Raw genomic sequence first — 18,951 nt, forward strand, 5'->3', positions numbered from 1 at the left:
ATGAATAAAAATCGCACATTATCGCACTTTTTTTGCCACGAATTTGCATCTCATTAAATTTGCGAATTCACAGAAAAATGTGATTTCTAAAAAATGCGATATAGTGCGTTTTTCAGGAAAATCGCACATTTGAAAAAAAAAACACACTTCACTAAATCTCGCCTAGAGTGTTCTAAAACCAAATATAAGTGCTGATGATAAAAGTGAGCCTACTGCATGTAGTGTGCTGTGCAATGTATCTGCATTTCTCTGATGCGTCCTACTCTTCCTTCTCTCCAGCCTGGCTGTACGGAGATCCTCGCCAGGTGATTTACCCAAGGAATTCCACTGGAATGTACTGTGGTGTCGGGGCAAACAGGTGAGATTCCCGTCTCCCGTTTACTAATCGTCTAATACAGAGGTTCCCAAATTTGTTCCTCAGTGCTCACCAACGGTCCAAGCTTTAAATACATCCATGCTTGGCCACAGGTGACTTAATTAGTACCTCAGACAATTTGATTTAACCATTTGTGCTGAGCCTCGGATATACGTAAAACCTGGACCATTGGGGTGCCTTGAGGACCACATTTGGGAACCTCTGGTCTAAGATCTAACTTTCAAACTCTCTTCTAGCATTCATTATGAGATATTCTGAACAACTCTCCCTCCCTCCATTGCTCCCAACTATTAGCCCCTAAACCCCCCTTCATCTTACCTGCTCCTCACCTTTCTTTTCCTCCACTACGTGGATGCATGGCAAAATCCATCAACTATCAACCACCTCCAACCTTATGTATTTACCCATTCCAATCCAAACCCTACTTGCTTTTCCACTTTCAAATCTTCTACTTTCCTACATAAGCCCACTAGGTAGAATCCTCCCGTCCTACATTATTGCCTCTCTCAAATCTCCCCTTTCCCTGCATTACTGTGACTCAAGATCCATCTACTTGGGATTAAATCCCCATTCTGCAATAGTGACATGGTTTATATACACCAACTTAGAAATGCTGACTAGTTTTTTTATGAGGAATGTTTAATAAATTGTCCAGGATGTCAGCAGTGCAAGATCCAAACCCCATACTTCTGTTTATCCCCTGTAATGACTCTCTTCTTCACTTACTCTGCTCATGTCTCCTGTATGACCTCCGCTCCTTATCCCTCTGATCGTGTCTCCTGTATGACCTCCTCAGCACCTTATCCCTCTGCTCTTCTCTCCTATGATCCCAGCTCCCCTATGCTCCTCTCTCCTGTATGACCTCAGCTCCCCTCTGATCCCCTCTCATGTATGACCACAGCTCCCCTCTCCTATATGACCTCAGCTCCCCCCTCCTGTATGACCTCAGCTCCCCTCTGTTCCTCTCTCCTGTATGACCTCTGATCCTCTCTCCTGTATGACCCCAACTCCCCTCTGCTCGGTTCTCCTGTAGGACCTCCGCTCCCCTCTGCTCCTCTCTCCTGTATGACCTCAGCTCCCCTCTGCTCACTTCTCCTGTATGACATCAGCTCCCCTCTGCTCCTCTCTCCTGTATGACCACAGCTCCCCTCTCCTGTATGACCACAGCTCCCCTCTCCTGTATGACCACAGCCCCCCCCCCCCGTCCTGTATGACCACAGCTCCCCCCGTCCTGTATGACCTCAGCTCCCCCCGTCCTGTATGACCTCAGCTCCCCTCTCCGGTATGACCTCAGCTTTCCCCCTCCTGTATGACCTCAGCTCCCCTCTGTTCCTCTCTCTTATGACCCCAGCTCCCCTATGCTCCTCTCTCCTGTATGAACTCAGCCCCCCTCTGCTCCTCTCTCCTGTATGAACTCTGATCCTCTCTCCTGTATGACCCCAGCTCCCCTCTGCTCGTTTCTCCTGTATGACCCCAGCTCCCCTCTGCTCATTTCTCCTGTATGACCCCAGCTCCCCTCTGCTCATTTCTCCTGTATGACCCCAGCTCCCCTCTGCTCATTTCTCCTGTATGACCCCAGCTCCTCTCTGCTCCTCTCTCCTGAATGACCCCAGCTCCCCTCTGCTCCTCTCTCCTGTTTGACTCCAGCTCCTCTCTCTCCTGTATGACCCCAGCTCCCCTCTGCTCCTCTCTCTTCTGTATAACCCCAGCTCCCCTCTGCTCATTTATCCTGTAGGACCTCCGCTCCCTCTGCTCCGCTATCCTGTATGACCCCAGCTCCCCTCTGCTCCTCTCTCTCCTGTTTGACCCCAGCTCCCCTCTGCTCTTCTCTCCTATGACCCCAGTTCCCCTCTGCTCTTCTCTCCTGTATGACCCCAGCTCCTCTCTGCACCTCTCTCCTGTATGACCTCTGCTCCTATCTCCTGTTTGACCCCAGCTCCCCTCTGCTCTTCTCTCCTATGACCCCAGCTCCCCTATGCTCCTCTCTCCTGTATGACCTCTGATCCTCTCTCCTGTATGACCCCAGCTCCCCTCTCCTCGGTTCTGCTGTAGGACCTACGCTCCCCTCTGCTCCTATCTCCTGTATGACCTCAGCTCCCTCTGCTCCTCTCATGTATGACCTCAGCTCCCCTCTGCTCATCTCTCCTGTATAACCCCAGCTCCCCTCTGCTCCTCTCTCCTGTATGACCTCAGCTCCCCTCTGCTCATCTCTCCTGTATAACCCCAGCTCCCCTCTGCTCCTCTCTCCTATATGACCCCAGCTCCCCTCTGCTCCTCTCTCCTGTATGACCCCAGCTCCCCTCTGCTCCTCTCTCTTCTGTATAACCCCAGCTCCCCTCTGCTCTTCTCTCCTATGACCCCAGCACCCCTATGCTCCTCTCTCCTGTATGACCCCAGCTCCCCTCTGCTCATTTATCCTGTAGGACCTCCGCTCCCTCTGCTCCTCTCTCCTATATGACCCCAGCTCCCCTCTGCTCATCTCTCCTGTATGACCCCAGCTCCCCTCTGCTCATCTCTCCTGTATGACCCCAGCTCCCCTCTGCTCATCTCTCCTGTATGACCTCAGCTCCCCTCTGCTCATTTATCCTGTAGGACCTCAGCTCCCCTCTGCTCATTTATCCTGTAGGACCTCCGCTCCCTCTGCTCCTCTATCCTGTATGACCCCAGCTCCCCTCTGCTCCTCTCTCTCCTGTTTGACCCCAGCTCCCCTCTGCTCTTCTCTCCTATGACCCCAGTTCCCCTCTGCTCTTCTCTCCTGTATGACCCCAGCTCCTCTCTGCTCCTCTCTCCTGTATGACCTCTGCTCCTATCTTCTGTTTGACCCCAGCTCCCCTCTGCTCTTCTCTCCTATGACCCCAGCTCCCCTATGCTTCTCTCTTCTGTATGACCTCTGATCCTCTCTCCTGTATGACCCCAGCTCCCCTCTCCTCGGTTCTGCTGTAGGACCTACGCTCCCCTCTGCTCCTATCTCCTGTATGACCTCAGCTTCCCTCTGCTGCTCTCTCCTGTTTGACCTCAGCTCCCTCTGCTTCTCTCTCATGTATGACCTCAGCTCCCCTCTGCTCATCTCTCCTGTATAACCCCAGCTCCCCTCTGCTCCTCTCTCCTGTATGACCTCAGCTCCCCTCTGCTCATCTCTCCTGTATAACCCCAGCTCCCCTCTGCTCCTCTCTCCTATATGACCCCAGCTCCCCTCTGCTCCTCTCTCCTGTATGACCCCAGCTCCCCTCTGCTTTTCTCTCCTGTATGAACCCAGCTCCTCTCTCTCCTGTATGACCCCAGGTCCCCTCTGCTCCTCTCTCCTGTATGACCCCATCTCCCCTCAGCTCCTCCCTCCTGTATCAACTCTTTAATCATCTGCTCCTCTCTCTCTCCTCCGCTGTCCTGCATGTGTTCTCTTCTTGTCCCTATAACGTGTGTTTCTCTTGCAGTGACAAGCCCTTTGTTTTGTACTATAATATACTGAAATGTTTCGGTACAAACACCCTGACTACTGCGCTGAATGGATTCCAGTGTCCCACTACTCAGGTGAATGCTCTCCAACCTCTAGCTCTGTAATCGCAGCTTCCCATGGAAGTGCTGTAATTATCACCAGGGCAGACCCATCACACCTTCTGCTAACTTGGAACAAATAAACATTGTAAATAGTAATAACAATTCATTATAAATGGTTACGTTTCTCAGGGGAGGTGTATCAAGTCTTGGAGAACGATAACATACCAGCTAATCGTTTTCTTTCATTTCAGAAACCGTACTTGAAAAATGACATTTAGGCACTGATTTGTTGGAAATGTGTTTCTCTAGACTTTATCTCTCTCAAAGGTTTGATACATCTAATCCTGCGTCGTCATTTTCTGCTTCCTGTAAAAATGACTGTCACACTGTAATATGATGCGACAACGAAACCATTTGAAACCTAATGGGGCCCATACACGTTTTCTCCAGGGCTTGCGCTGCGCGCTCCTGCGTACTTTAAATTGTATAGTACAAAACTGTGTGCAGGCCGTACTTTGTGTTCTACATCGCATCGCATGTGCATGCACTAGCCCAGCAGTTCCCAACCTTTTTCTTTCTGCTACCCCTTGATTAGGCTTTTCATTTATGAGTACCCCTCCGCTAAATTTAAAATATCCACAGTACTTACTAGTGGAGTGGAAGTGGGTGGTATGTATGTATCCTTATATTAAGGTGTAGCAGAGGAGTAGTGTGCGGTCAGGAATCAGGCCCCTCTGTGTCTGGCCGCTGGCTGTGTACTGTATCCGGTAGCAGAGGAGAAGTGTGCGGTCAGGAATCGGGTCTCTCTTTGTCTGGCCGCTGGCTGTGTACTGTGCCCGGTAGGGGAGAAGTAGTGTGCGGTCAGGAATCGGGCCCTCTGTGTCTGGCCGCTGGCTGTGTCCTGTCTCCGGTAGCGGAGGTGTAGTGTGCGGTCAGGAATCGGGCCCCTCTGTGTCTGGCCTCTGGCTGTGTACTGTCTCCGGTAGTGGAGGAGTAGTGTGCGGTCAGGAATCAGGTCCCTCTGTCTCTGGCTTTGCACTGTCTCTGGTAGTGGAGGAGTAGTGTGCGGTCAGGAATCGGGCCCCTCTGCGTCTGGCCTCTGGCTGTGTACTGTCTCCGGTAGTGGAGGAGTAGTGTGCGGTCAGGAATCGGGCCCCTCTGTGTCTGGCCTCTGGCTGTGTACTGTATCCGGTAGCGGAGGAGTAGTGTGCGGTCAAGAATCGGGTCCCTCTGTGTCTGGCCGCTGGCTGTGTACTGTGTCCGGTAGGGGAGAAGTAGTGTGCGGTCAGGAATCGGGCCCTCTGTGTCTGGCCGCTGGCTGTGTCCTGTCTCCGGTAGCGGAGGAGTAGTGTGCGGTCAGGAATCGGGCCCCTCTGTCTCTGGCTTTGCACTGTCTCTGGTAGTGGAGGAGTAGTGTGCGGTCAGGAATCGGGCCCCTCTGTGTCTGGCCTCTGGCTGTGTACTGTCTCCGGTAGTGGAGGAGTAGTGTGCGGTCAGGAATCGGGCCCCTCTGTGTCTGGCCTCTGGCTGTGTACTGTCTCCGGTAGCGGAGGAGTAGTGTGCGGTCAGGAATCGGGCCCCTCTGTGTCTGGCCTCTGGCTGTGTACTGTCTCCGGTAGTGGAGGAGTAGTGTGCGGTCAGGAATCGGGCCCCTCTGTGTCTGGCCTCTGGCTGTGTACTGTCTCCGGTAGTGGAGGAGTAGTGTGCGGTCAGGAATCGGGCCCCTCTGTCTCTGGCTTTGCACTGTCTCTGGTAGTGGAGGAGTAGTGTGCGGTCAGGAATCGGGCCCCTCTGTGTCTGGCCTCTGGCTGTGTACTGTCTCCGGTAGCGGAGGAGTAGTGTGCGGTCAGGAATCGGGCCCCTCTGTGTCTGGCCTCTGGCTGTGTACTGTCTCCGGTAGTGGAGGAGTAGTGTGCGGTCAGGAATCGGGCCCCTCTGTGTCTGGCCTCTGGCTGTGTACTGTCTCCGGTAGCGGAGGAGTAGTGTGCGGTCAGGAATCGGGCCCCTCTGTGTCTGGCCTCTGGCTGTGTACTGTCTCCGGTAGTGGAGGAGTAGTGTGCGGTCAGGAATCGGGCCCCTCTGTGTCTGGCCTCTGGCTGTGTACTGTCTCCGGTAGTGGAGGAGTAGTGTGCGGTCAGGAATCGGGCCCCTCTGTGTCTGGCCTCTGGCTGTGTACTGTCTCCGGTAGTGGAGGAGTAGTGTGCGGTCAGGAATCGGGCCCCTCTGTGTCTGCCCACTGGCTGTGTACTGTCTCTGGTAGTGGAGGAGTAGTGTGCGGTCAGGAATCAGGTCCCTCTGTGTCTGGCCGCTGGCTGTGTACTGTCTCCGGTAGTGGAGGAGTAGTGTGCGGTCAGGAATCGGGTCCCTCTGTGTCTGGCCGCTGGCTGTGTACTGTCTCCGGTAGTGGAGGAGTGGTGTGCGGTCAGGAATCGGGCCCCTCTGTGTCTGGCCTCTGGCTTTGCACTGTCTCTGGTAGTGGAGGAGTAGTGTGCGGTCAGGAATCGGGCCCCTCTGTGTCTGGCCTCTGGCTGTGTACTGTCTCCGGTAGTGGAGGAGTAGTGTGCGGTCAGGAATCGGGTCCCTCTGTGTCTGGCCGCTGGCTGTGTACTGTCTCCGGTAGTGGAGGAGTAGTGTGCGGTCAGGAATCGGGTCCCTCTGGCTGTGTCCTTTCTCTGGTAGTGGAGGAGTAGTGTGCGGTCAGGAATCGGGCCCCTCTGTGTCTGGCCGCTGGTTGTGTACTGTCTCCGGTAGCGGAGGAGTAGTGTGCGGTCAGGAATCGGGTCCCTGTGTGTCTGGCCGCTGGCTGTGTACGGTCTCTGGTAGTGGAGGAGAAGTGTGTGGTCAGGAATCTGGTCCCTCTGTGTCTGGACGCTGGCTGTGTGCTGTCTCTGGTAGCCGAGGAGTAGTGTGCGGTCAGGAATCGGGCCCCTCTGTGTCTGGCCGCTGGCTGTGTACTGTCTCCGGTAGTGGAGGAGTAGTGTGCGGTCAGGAATCGGGCCCCTCTGTGTCTGGACGCTGGCTGTGTACTGTCTCCGGTAGTGGAGGAGAAGTGTGCGGTCAGGAATCTGGTCCTTCTGTGTCTGGCCGCTCGCTGTGTACTGTCTCCGGTAGCGGAGGAGAAGTGTGCGGTCAGGAATCAGGCCCCTCTGTGTCTGGCCGCTCGCTGTGTACTGTCTCCGGTAGTGGAGGAGAAGTGTGCGGTCAGGAATCAGGCCCCTCTGTGTCTGGCCGCTCGCTGTGTACTGTCTCTGGGGTTCCCGCTAACGCCTATAGGATGTCGCTGCGTCCTCCACCCGTCTCGGTGCGGGGCAGATGATCACTGGTGTTTGAGGGTAGCGCAGTTAGCTCCCAGTGGATTACATGTACCCCTGGTTGGGAATCTGCTGGCCTAGGATAAGGCCTGTAATGCCGGTAATACAAACAGTCCAGTGTTTACTCTTTTTTACAAAAAATTTACTTTTAATTCTGAAAACAATGATGTAAAGTTCTCTTGTGTCTAAGTGGTTGTGTCCGTTATCCTTACGGTGTATTCTCCTGCGTTCTAGGTTTGCGTTACTACTTGTCCCACAGAATTCAAGGCATCTGTTCCTACTGGCAACCCGAGTAACGTCTATGTCCAGGAGTACTGCCAGCCGAGTATTAATCTGACTACTACACACCTGGTTAGTATGCCATGGAGTAATATCTGCTCAGTACTAATGGGATTGTTGAAGGTTTGTATCAGTTGTCTCCAACCTTGGGCGTGAGCTACTTGAGACAAAATAAACCGCCTGAGAGCTACTAAAATAAAAAAAATAACCTGCCTAATGACCAAATAATGCACTTTACACATTATGCCACTCACTGTAATGCCCTTTACACATTATGCCACTCACTGTAATGCCCTTTACACATTATGCCACTCACTGTAATGCCCTTTACACATTATGCCACTTACTGTAATGCCCTAGACACAATATGCCACTTACTGTAATGCCCTTTACACATTATGCCACTCACTGTAATGCCCTAGACACAATATGCCACACACTGCAATGTCCAATATGTTGCATACATACCTCCAAACACTGGAGGCAGAGAAGAAGGGACATCTGCATATGCCGAAGGCACGCACCCGAAATTAGGGGACATGACCTATCGTGATACTCTTGCGAGGCCACATCCCCCATTTTTTCTGCTATGGGGGCATGGCCATTCCCCCAGCCTCTCTCTGAATAGACGCTGTGCCATCTATAAAGATGCCACCAGCAGTGCCAGTTACACAATGCCCCCAATACCCACAGTAATGCCATAAACACGATACCGCCCAGCACTGCCAGATAAACAATTCCTGCCTCATTGTGGTTCCATTCTAAATTAATACTCTGGCGGTACTGTGCCAAAAAACCGGGTGTAGCCACATGCCACATGGGGTGCGGCCAATGAAAATGGGGGTGTGATGCACATATGCCCCAAATAGTGCAGTGGCAGATACACATATGCACCCCACAGTGCCAGAAATGGGTATGCCCCCACAGTGCCAGAAAAAAGTATGCCCCCACCAATGTTCCCTCTAATTTTACGAAGGCTGTGTGCGGCAAAAGATTTTGGCTGTGCAACTTTGGAAGGAAATTTTTATTTTTGTGCGTCACTTCTATATATAACTGGAAAACAACATGATATTAAACATTCAAAACATTTAAACATTCAAAACACAGCAGACAATGTAGTTATTGGGTGAAACACACATTAATTTAGTCCACAACTGCAAAAAGGGGACCACTGCTGCTTTGTGCGCTCTGTTGTAATGTCTGTGCGCATGCTTGGCGAGTTGTGTGCGCGCGCACACGCGCACAGCTTAGAGGGAACACTGGCCCCCACCGTGCCAGGTATACCCCCACAGTGCCGGGTATGCCCCCACAGTGCTAGTTTCCCAGCAGCAGCACACTCACCATTGTTGCTGCTGCTTTCGGGGAGAGGACAGTCCGATGTCCCCCTGCAGTGCTGCTGTCTGTGTCTTGTGTCTGGTGTCGCCTCCATCGATGCTTCCCTTCTCAGGGGAGGAGAGCACAGCACACCGAGCGTCTGTCCTTCCCCACAATTCCTTGTGACGGCCGTCCGCCAATCAAAGCTCGCGGGCCAGCTCCTGATTGGCTGCTGGCCTGCAAGCTCTGATTGGTGGAAGGCCTAGTCACAGAGATGCACAGTGAGGGGTTGAAGAGACGCACAATGTGCTCTCCTCCCCTCAGAGGGAGAAGAGAAACAGTGGCGGGTAATGGAGGGGCGGGTGACTGCAGAGTGGTCGAGCCACATGGATTGATGCCACGAGCTCCGGTTTGGCGACCACTGGTTTGGATTATGTACCTGTTTATACTGTACTCCCATCAGCAGTGTGTCCCTGATGGATCAGCATTGTAATGATATTTATATAATAAATCTTCTGGAGTGATTAACATATGTTTAGCGAATAATAAAATTGGCAACGATAAGACACCAACAGTATAATTTCTTATGAGAATCAAGGTCAATAATGTATGTAAAACATTTCCCTTTTCATTCCATACCCATACTTTTGCAATAGCTCTAGAAGTTCTACCTTTGCCAGTGTTCAAGTCATCCCGTGTATGTGATTAACCCTTACACTGCTAATACTCTTCTGTCTGGTTTTTCCTACTCTAGACTGTGCAGGATATTGCCTCTTTGGAGCTGTGTCCGGTGTTCCTCGTCCCCTCCACTCCCAGTGAGTATCGCCATGTGTGTGTATGTCTTTGTGTAGCCCTGGTTGTTATTGGCAAGGTAAATTCCATTAGGTAGGGATCTATGGATCCCTACGCTGTGCCATGCGTTCTCAGGGCTGGATTAAGGTCTTCATGGGCCTGGAGCTGATAATGTACAAGGGCCTATTATGGGAAGTGGAGTAGGTGAGGCCGGTGTCATGTAGGCAGGTAGAACCCGTGCACTATAAGCCCCAGAGGTGGATTTATAACTAATGGGGCCCTATGCAAGATACTGGTTTGGGGCCCTCTTCCCTCACACAAGAGTCCATTTAAATAAAATAAAAAATTCTGTCATTATGGGTTTTTTTTGTCCCACATTGGACTAAAGTGTACCTGTGGGCTATTCGGGTTTGGAATGACTCGCTGATGGTTGGGATCCTAACAGTCAGTATACCAACATCGGAATCCCGACCATTAGTATGCTGACAGGGGGGGTAGCATAAAAAGCCCCTTGCAGGCTCGGCGGCTCGCTTCGCTTGCTACAGGTTCTATTCTCCCTCATGGGGGTCGTGAACCCCCACGAGGGAGAATAGCCCCTATTGGTCAGGATCGCGACTGTCGGCGAGTCACCCGGCACTCGGGCTACACACAATACAGGCAAATAATAGACGGGATGCACTAACATCCGCTCCCCCACGTCGCCGCACATCGCCGGTTACCGCAGAGATAATTATCTCATATGTCCTAACATTTGTGATAACTATTGCAAAGGACAGGTCTTGCGTTAAGAGCTGTCCTTTGCGATGTGAATCGGGTCCCGGCGGCTCCTTGTCGGTCCCCAGCGTCTCCCTTTTTGAAGGACTATTTTGAAATGACCAAAAGTCGGCATTGGCCCTCTGTGCTGATTTCAGGGCACCAGTGGAGACTCAATTGCACTCAATGTTGGCCATCCCTGGGGGAATCGATCCAGCACATATATTACAAACCTGATAACATATTTGATTGTATATATGTGCCTAGCAATCCCCCCTCCATTGCTTTGCCTGTGCTGCAGCCACCCCTGGACACTACCCTTAAACATCAAAGTACCCTGTCACCCACCCTTGGGTGGGGTGAGAAGCAAATGAATGAGCAGGAGGTCGTCTACCAGACATAATGGGTACAAAGGGCTATACCTGGTGTAATTATTATACAATGTGATCTACCTGGCCAAATGTGTATAAGGTGCTCCACCTGGCATAATGTGTATAAGGGGCTGTATTGCCTTAATGGGCTCTGCCTGATGCAATGTGTATAAGGTGCTCCACCTGGCGAAATGTGTGTAAATGGGCTCTGTCTGTCATCATGTGTATAATGTTCTCCACCTGACATAATGTGTGTAATGGGCTCTCCCTGGCATAATGTGTATAAGGGGCCATTCACTCCCAGCTACTCTATAGTGTTCTGTACAGGTACAAGCAACACATCTAAGGTGGCCAGAAGCTAGGGCAGCAAATTGAGATTTATCTTGCCCCCAACCAAAAAATGTTGATGGTTATGAGAGAGGAGGGAAGCAGGATATTGGGGTTATTAGGAATGGTCAGTTATTTTTCCAGTAGCCTTCCTCATGAAAGTGAAATTAAACCCACGGTCAGTGTCCCTCTTCAGCCGCAGAGAAAGATTTAAGGGGAGATGTATCATATCTTTAGATGAAGTGCATCTAATCAGCGTATTGATATCATTTCTGTAGTACAATCTATTATTTAAATAAACGATCACTTACAACGTAAACCTCTCTCTTCTCAGTCTTTAACAGGTGTTTCTTCAATGTTAGTAGCGTCCTTCCACCTTCTTTTACCATCGACAACATGAGCACAAACCAGACACGTGACAGTATTATGAATGCGACCAGGTAAGTTTCTGTTACCACCTGTTCTGTGCACCATTATCTTCCTGTCCGCTTGATGTCTCTACTCCAGTCTATCTATATAACCATATCCGTAATGGTGCTGTACATTTCAGTCTCTAGTACAATGGGGAAGAGAAATCAAAGGTTGGCTAGTATGCTGCAAGCTTCTCTTTATTTCTCTACGCAGCTGACTAGGGATTCTCTGTATGAAGCCCCCAAAGATTGTCTTTTCCCTGCCTAGATTCTGTTAATCACTCCCCATCTTTCTCTTGTCTACTCCCGGGGCGTGTGGCATTTGTGTATCTCCCGGTGTGTGTGGCATTTGTGTATCTGCCGGTGCATCTCCCGGTGCGTGTGGCATTTGTGCATCTCCCGGTGCGTGTGGCATTTGTGTATCTCCCGGTGTGTGTGGCATTTGTGTATCTGCCGGTGCGTGTGGCATTTGTGTATCTCCCGGTGCGTGTGGCATTTGTGCATCTCCCGGTGCGGTGTGTGTGTGGCATTTGTGCATCTCCCGGTGCGTGTGGCATTTGTGTATCTCCCGGTGTGTGTGGCATTTGTGTATCTCCCGGTGCGTGTGGCATTTGTGTATCTCCCGGTGCGTGTGGCATTTGTGTATCTCCCGGTGCGTGTGGCATTTGTGTATCTCCCGGTGCGTGTGGCATTTGTGTATCTCCCGGTGCGTGTGGCATTTGTGTATCTCCCGGTGCGTGTGGCATTTGTGTATCTCCCGGTGCGTGTGGCATTTGTGTATCTCCCGGTGCGTGTGGCATTTGTGTATCTCCCGGTGCGTGTGGCATTTGTGTATCTCCCGGTGAGTGTGGCATTTGTGTATCTCCCGGTGCGTGTGGCATTTGTGTATCTCCCGGTGTGGCATTTGTGTATCTTCCGGTGCGTGTGGCATTTGTGTATCTCCCGGTGCGTGTGGCATTTGTGTATCTCCCGGTGCGTGTGGCATTTGTGTATCTCCCGGTGCGTGTGGCATTTGTGTATCTCCCGGTGCGTGTGGCATTTGTGTATCTCCCGGTGCGTGTGGCATTTGTGTATCTCCCGGTGCGTGTGGCATTTGTGTATCTCCCGGTGAGTGTGGCATTTGTGTATCTCCCGGTGCGTGTGGCATTTGTGTATCTCCCGGTGTGGCATTTGTGTATCTTCCGGTGCGTGTGGCATTTGTGTATCTCCCGGTGCGTGTGGCATTTGTGTATCTCCCGGTGCGGTGCGTGTGGCATTTGTGTATCTCCCGGTGCGGTGCGTGTGGCATTTGTGTATCTTCCGGTGCATGTGGCATTTGTGTATCTCCCGGTGCGTGTGGCATTTGTGTATCTCCCGGTGCGTGTGGCATTTGTGTATCTCCCGGTGCGTGTGGCATTTGTGTATCTCCCGGTGCGTGTGGCATTTGTGCATCTCCCGGTGCGTGTGGCATTTGTGTATCTCCCGGTGTGTGTGGCATTTGTGTATCTGCCGGTGCGTGTGGCATTTGTGTATCTCCCGGTGCGTGTGGCATTTGTGCATCTCCCGGTGCGGTGTGTGTGTGTGGCATTTGTGCATCTCCCGGTGCGTGTGGCATTTGTGTATCTCCCGGTGTGTGTGGCATTTGTGTATCTCCCGGTGCGTGTGGCATTTGTGTATCTCCCGGTGTGTGTGGCATTTGTGTATCTCCCGGTGCGTGTGGCATTTGTGTATCTCCCGGTGCGTGTGGCATTTGTGTATCTCCCGGTGCGTGTGGCATTTGTGTATCTCCCGGTGCGTGTGGCATTTGTGTATCTCCCGGTGCGTGTGGCATTTGTGTATCTCACGGTGCGTGTGGCATTTGTGTATCTCCCGGTGCGTGTGGCATTTGTGTATCTCCCGGTGAGTGTGGCATTTGTGTATCTCCCGGTGCGTGTGGCATTTGTGTATCTCCCGGTGTGGCATTTGTGTATCTTCCGGTGCGTGTGGCATTTGTGTATCTCCCGGTGCGTGTGGCATTTGTGTATCTCCCGATGCGGTGCGTGTGGCATTTGTGTATCTCCCGGTGCGGTGCGTGTGGCATTTGTGTATTTCCCGGTGCGTGTGGCATTTGTGTATCTCCCGGTGCGTGTGGCATTTGTGTATCTCCCGGTGCGGTGCGTGTGGCATTTGTGTATCTCCCGGTGTGGTGCGTGTGGCATTTGTGTATCTTCCGGTGCGTGTGGCATTTGTGTATCTCCCGGTGCGTGTGGCATTTGTGTATCTCCCGGTGCGTGTGGCATTTGTGTATCTCCCGGTGCGTGTGGCATTTGTGTTCCTCACGTTCTCTTTTTCTCTTTTAGTAAAGTTGTTGATTCATTCAACCTCCAGAACGTGGGTAAGAAGATATTTGAGGATTTTGCCAAGTCCTGGTCCTGGATCCTCATGTGAGTGATTACATTCTGTAGGTGAAATGCAGCAGTAGCCATTGTACAGCTGGGCCCGCACTATACCATGTGAGTGATTACATTCTGTAGGTGAAATGCAGCAGTAGCCATTGTACAGCTGGGCCCGCACTATACCATGTGAGTGATTACATTCTGTAGGTGAAATGCAGCAGTAGCCATTGTACAGCTGGGCCCGCACTATACCATGTGAGTGATTACATTCTGTAGGTGAAATGCAGCAGTAGCCATTGTACAGCTGGGCCCGCACTATACCATGTGAGTGATTACATTCTGTAGGTGAAATGCAGCAGTAGCCATTGTACAGCTGGGCCCGCACTATACCATGTGAGTGATTACATTCTGTAGGTGAAATGCAGCAGTAGCCATTGTACAGCTGGGCCCGCACTATACCATGTGAGTGATTACATTCTGTAGGTGAAATGCAGCAGTAGCCAGTGTACAGCTGGGCCCGCACTATACCATGTGAATGATTACATTCTGTAGGTGAAATGCAGCAGTAGCCATTGTACAGCTGGGCCCGCACTATACCATGTGAGTGATTACATTCTGTAGGTGAAATGCAGCAGTAGCCAGTGTACAGCTGGGCCCGCACTATACCATGTGAATGATTACATTCTGTAGGTGAAATGCAGCAGTAGCCATTGTACAGCTGGGCCCGCACTATACCATGTGAATGATTACATTCTGTAGGTGAAATGCAGCAGTAGCCATTGTACAGCTGGGCCCGCACTATACCATGTGAATGATTTATCTTTCCCATTCATATTGTAAGGATATATGGGCCATAAAACCATGTAATGTGTACCCAGCTTACCATTCCTCCACCACAGTGCCACTGCTACTAGCCCAAGCTGCTGCAAGGCTGATGCAGGCATAGGTGCTGATGGAGGCAGGCGGACAGCGTGGGTGCTGATGGGGGCAGGCGGACAGCCTGGGGGCTGATGGGGGCAGGCGTACAGCATGGGGGCAGGGGGACAGCATGGGGCTGATGGGGGCAGGGGGACAGCATGGGGCTGATGGGGGCAGGGGGACAGCATGGGGGCTGATTGGGCAGGCAGACAGCGTGGATGCTGATGGAGGCAGGTGGACAGCATGGGTGCTGATGAGACAGGCGGACAGCATGGGGGCTGATGGGGCAGGTGGAAAACATGGGGAGAGATGGAGAAACTGAGCAGCATGGAGGCAGAAGGATAGAGGGGGCTGATGGAGGAAGCAGGAGTGATGAAGAAACTTGGAACCATGAGGGTGAATGAGGCAGCAGTCAGCAGGGGGAGAGATGGAGAAACTGGGCAGCATGGGAGGTTACAGAGACAGGTGGATATGGAGGGGTATGATGGAGGAAGCAGTCAGCAGGGGGAGAGATGGAGAAACTGGGCAGCATGGGAGGTTACAGAGACAGGTGGATATGAAGGGGTATGATGGAGGAAGCAGGCAGCGTGGGCAGAGATGGAGAAACTGGGCAGCATGGGAGGTTACAGAGACAGGTGGATATGGAGGGGTATGATGGAGGAAGCAGGCAACGTGGGGAGAGATGGAGATACTGGGCAGCATGGGAGGTTACAGAGACAGGTGGATATGGAGGAGTATGATGGAGGAAGCAGGCAGCATGGGGAGAGATGGAGAAGCTGGGCAGCGTGGGAGGTTACAGAGACTGGTGGATATGGAGGGGTATGATGGAGGAAGCAGGCAGTGTGGGGAGAGATGGAGAAACTGGGCAGCATGGGAGGTTACAGAGACAGGTGGATATGGAGGGGTATGATGGAGGAAGCAGGCAGCGTGGGGAGAGATGGAGAAACTGGGCAGCGTGGGAGGTTACAGAGACAGGTGGATATGGAGGGGTATGATGAAGAAGCAGGCAGTGTGGGGAGAGATGGAGAAGCTGGGCAGCATGGAAGGTTACAGAGACAGGTGGATATGGAGGGGTATGATGGAGGAAGCAGGCAGCGTGGGGAGAGATGGAGAAGCTGGGCAGCGTGGGAGGCTACAGAGACAGGTGGATATGGAGGGGTATGATGGAGGAAGCAGGCAGCGTGGGGAGAGATGGAGAAACTGGGCAGCATGGAAGGTTACAGAGACAGGTGGATATGGAGGGGTATGATGGAGGAAGCAGGCAGCGTGGGGAGAGATGGAGAAAGTAGGCAGCATGGGAGGTTACAGAGACAGGTGGATATAGAGAGGTATGATAGAGGAAGCAGGCAGCGTGGGGAGAGATGGAGAAACTGGGCAGCATGGGAGGTTACAGAGACAGGTGGATATGGAGGGGTATGATGGAGGAAGCAGGCAGCGTGGGGAGAGATGGAGAAACTGGGCAGCATGGAAGGTTACAGAGACAGGTGGATATGAAGGAGTATGATGGAGGAAGCGGGCAGCGTGGGGAGAGATGGAGAAACTGGGCAGCATGGGAGGTTACATAGACAGGTGGATATGGAGGGGTATGATGAAGGAAGCAGACAGCGTGGGGAGAGATGGAGAAGCTGGGCAGCATGGGAGGTTACAGAGACAGGTGGATATGGAGAGGTATGATGAGGCAGCGTAGGGAGAGATGGAGAAACTGGGCAGCATAGGAGGTTACAGAGACAGGTGGATATGGAGGGGTATGATGAGGAAGCAGGCAGCATGGGGAGAGATGGAGAAACTGGGCAGCATGGGAGGTTACAGACAGGTGGATATGGAGGGGGTATGATGAGGCAGCAGGCAGCGTGGGGAGAGATGGAAAAAATGGGCAGCATGGGAGGTTACAGAGACAGGTGGATATGGAGGGGTAAGATGAGGAAACAGGCAGCGTGGGGAGAGATGGAGAAGCTGGGCAGCATGGGAGGTTACAGAGACAGGTGGATATGGAGGAGTGTGATGGAGGAAGCAGGCAGCGTGGGGAGAGATGGAGAAACTGGGCAGCATAGGAGGTTACAGAGACAAGTGGATATGGAGGGGTATGATGGAGGAAGCAGGCAGCGTGGGGAGAGATGGAGAAACTGGGCAGCATGGGAGGTTACAGAGACAGGTGGATATGGAGGAGTATGATGAGGAAGCAGGCAGCGTGGGGAGAGATGGAGAAGCTGGGCAGCATGGGAGGTTACAGAGACAGGTGGATATGGAGGGGTATGATGGAGGAAGCAGGCAGCGTGGGGAGAGATGGAGAATCTGGGCAGCATAGGAGGTTACAGAGACAGGTGGATATGGAGGAGTATGATGAGGAAGCAGGCAGCGTGGGCAGAGATGGAGAAACTGGGCAGCATGGAAGGTTACAGAGACAGGTGGATATGAAGGAGTATGATGGAGGAAGCGGGCAGCGTGGGGAGAGATGGAGAAACTGGGCAGCATGGGAGGTTACATAGACAGGTGGATATGGAGGGGTATGATGAAGGAAGCAGACAGCGTGGGGAGAGATGGAGAAGCTGGGCAGCATGGGAGGTTACAGAGACAGGTGGATATGGAGGGGTAAGATGAGGAAGCAGGCAGCATGGGGAGAGATGGAGAAACTGGGCAGCATGGGTGGTTACAGAGACAGGTGGATATGGAGGAGTATGATGGAGGAAGCAGGCAGCGTGGGGAGAGATGGAGAAACTGGGGAGCATGGGAGGTTACAGAGACCGGTGGATATGGAGGAGTATGATGGAGGAAGCAGGCAGCGTGGGGAGAGATGGAGAAACTGGGCAGCATGGGAGGTTACAGAGACAGGTGGATATGGAGGAGTATGATGGAGGAAGCAGGCAGCGTGGGGAGAGATGGAGAAACTAGGCAGCATGGGAGGTTACAGAGACAGGTGGATATGGAGGGGTATGATGGAGGAAGCAGGCAGCGAGGGGAGAGATGGAGAAACTGGGCAGCATGGGAGGTTACAGAGACAGGTGGATATGGAGGGGTAAGATGAGGAAGCAGGCAGCGTGGGCAGAGATGGAGAAACTGGGCAGCATGGGAGGTTACAGAGACAGGTGGATATGGAGGGGTAAGATGAGGAAGCAGGCAGCATGGGGAGAGATGGAGAAACTGGGCAGCATGGGTGGTTACAGTAGCAGGTGAATATGGAGGGGTTTGACGAGGCAGCAGGCAGCGTGGGGAGAGCTGGAGAAGCTGGGCAGCATGGGAGGTTACAGACAGGTGGATATGGAGGGGGTATGATGAGGCAGCAGGCAGCGTGGGGAGAGATGGAGAAGCTGGGCAGCATGGGAGGTTACAGACAGGTGGATATGGAGGGGGTATGATGAGGCAGCAGGCAGCGTGGGGAGAGATGGAGAAAATGGGCAGCATGGGAGGTTACAGAGACAGGTGGATATGGAGGGGTATGATGAAGAAGCAGGCAGCGTGGGGAGAGCTGGAGAAGCTGGGCAGCATGGGAGGTTACAGACAGGTGGATATGGAGGGGGTATGATGAGGCAGCAGGCAGCGTGGGGAGAGATGGAAAAAATGGGCAGCATGGGAGGTTACAGAGACAGGTGGATATGGAGGGGTATGATGGAGGAAGCAGGCAGCGTGGGGAGAGATGGAGAAACTGGGCAGCGTGGGAGGCTACAGAGACAGGTGGATATGGAGGGGTAAGATGAGGAAACAGGCAGCGTGGGGAGAGATGGAGAAGCTGGGCAGCATGGGAGGTTACAGAGACAGGTGGATATGGAGGAGTGTGATGGAGGAAGCAGGCAGCGTGGGGAGAGATGGAGAAACTGGGCAGCATAGGAGGTTACAGAGACAAGTGGATATGGAGGGGTATGATGGAGGAAGCAGGCAGCGTGGGGAGAGATGGAGAAACTGGGCAGCATGGGAGGTTACAGAGACAGGTGGATATGGAGGAGTATGATGAGGAAGCAGGCAGCGTGGGGAGAGATGGAGAAGCTGGGCAGCATGGGAGGTTACAGAGACAGGTGGATATGGAGGGGTATGATGGAGGAAGCAGGCAGCGTGGGGAGAGATGGAGAATCTGGGCAGCATAGGAGGTTACAGAGACAGGTGGATATGGAGGAGTATGATGAGGAAGCAGGCAGCGTGGGCAGAGATGGAGAAACTGGGCAGCATGGAAGGTTACAGAGACAGGTGGATATGAAGGAGTATGATGGAGGAAGCGGGCAGCGTGGGGAGAGATGGAGAAACTGGGCAGCATGGGAGGTT

At 52.6% G+C, this 18,951-nt stretch overlaps 1 protein-coding gene across 3 annotated transcripts in view; it reads left to right on the plus strand.

The window, feature by feature from the left end:
• The window catches only part of SLC44A4 (solute carrier family 44 member 4), a 72,658-nt gene that overhangs the window by 31,097 nt on the left and 22,610 nt on the right, over positions 1–18,951 (plus strand). For all 3 annotated transcript variants that reach the window (XM_083160114.1, XM_083160115.1, XM_083160116.1), the window contains 6 exons: positions 280–358; positions 3,808–3,904; positions 7,417–7,533; positions 9,530–9,590; positions 11,353–11,458; positions 13,747–13,830. In XM_083160114.1, the coding sequence (XP_083016240.1) occupies positions 280–358; positions 3,808–3,904; positions 7,417–7,533; positions 9,530–9,590; positions 11,353–11,458; positions 13,747–13,830 (544 nt within the window). The remainder of the gene's footprint in view (positions 1–279; positions 359–3,807; positions 3,905–7,416; positions 7,534–9,529; positions 9,591–11,352; positions 11,459–13,746; positions 13,831–18,951) is intronic.

This window comes from Crinia signifera, chromosome 9 (genome assembly GCF_055691185.1).
Source record: "Crinia signifera chromosome 9, ASM5569118v1, whole genome shotgun sequence".
Lineage (NCBI taxonomy): Eukaryota > Metazoa > Chordata > Amphibia > Anura > Myobatrachidae > Crinia > Crinia signifera.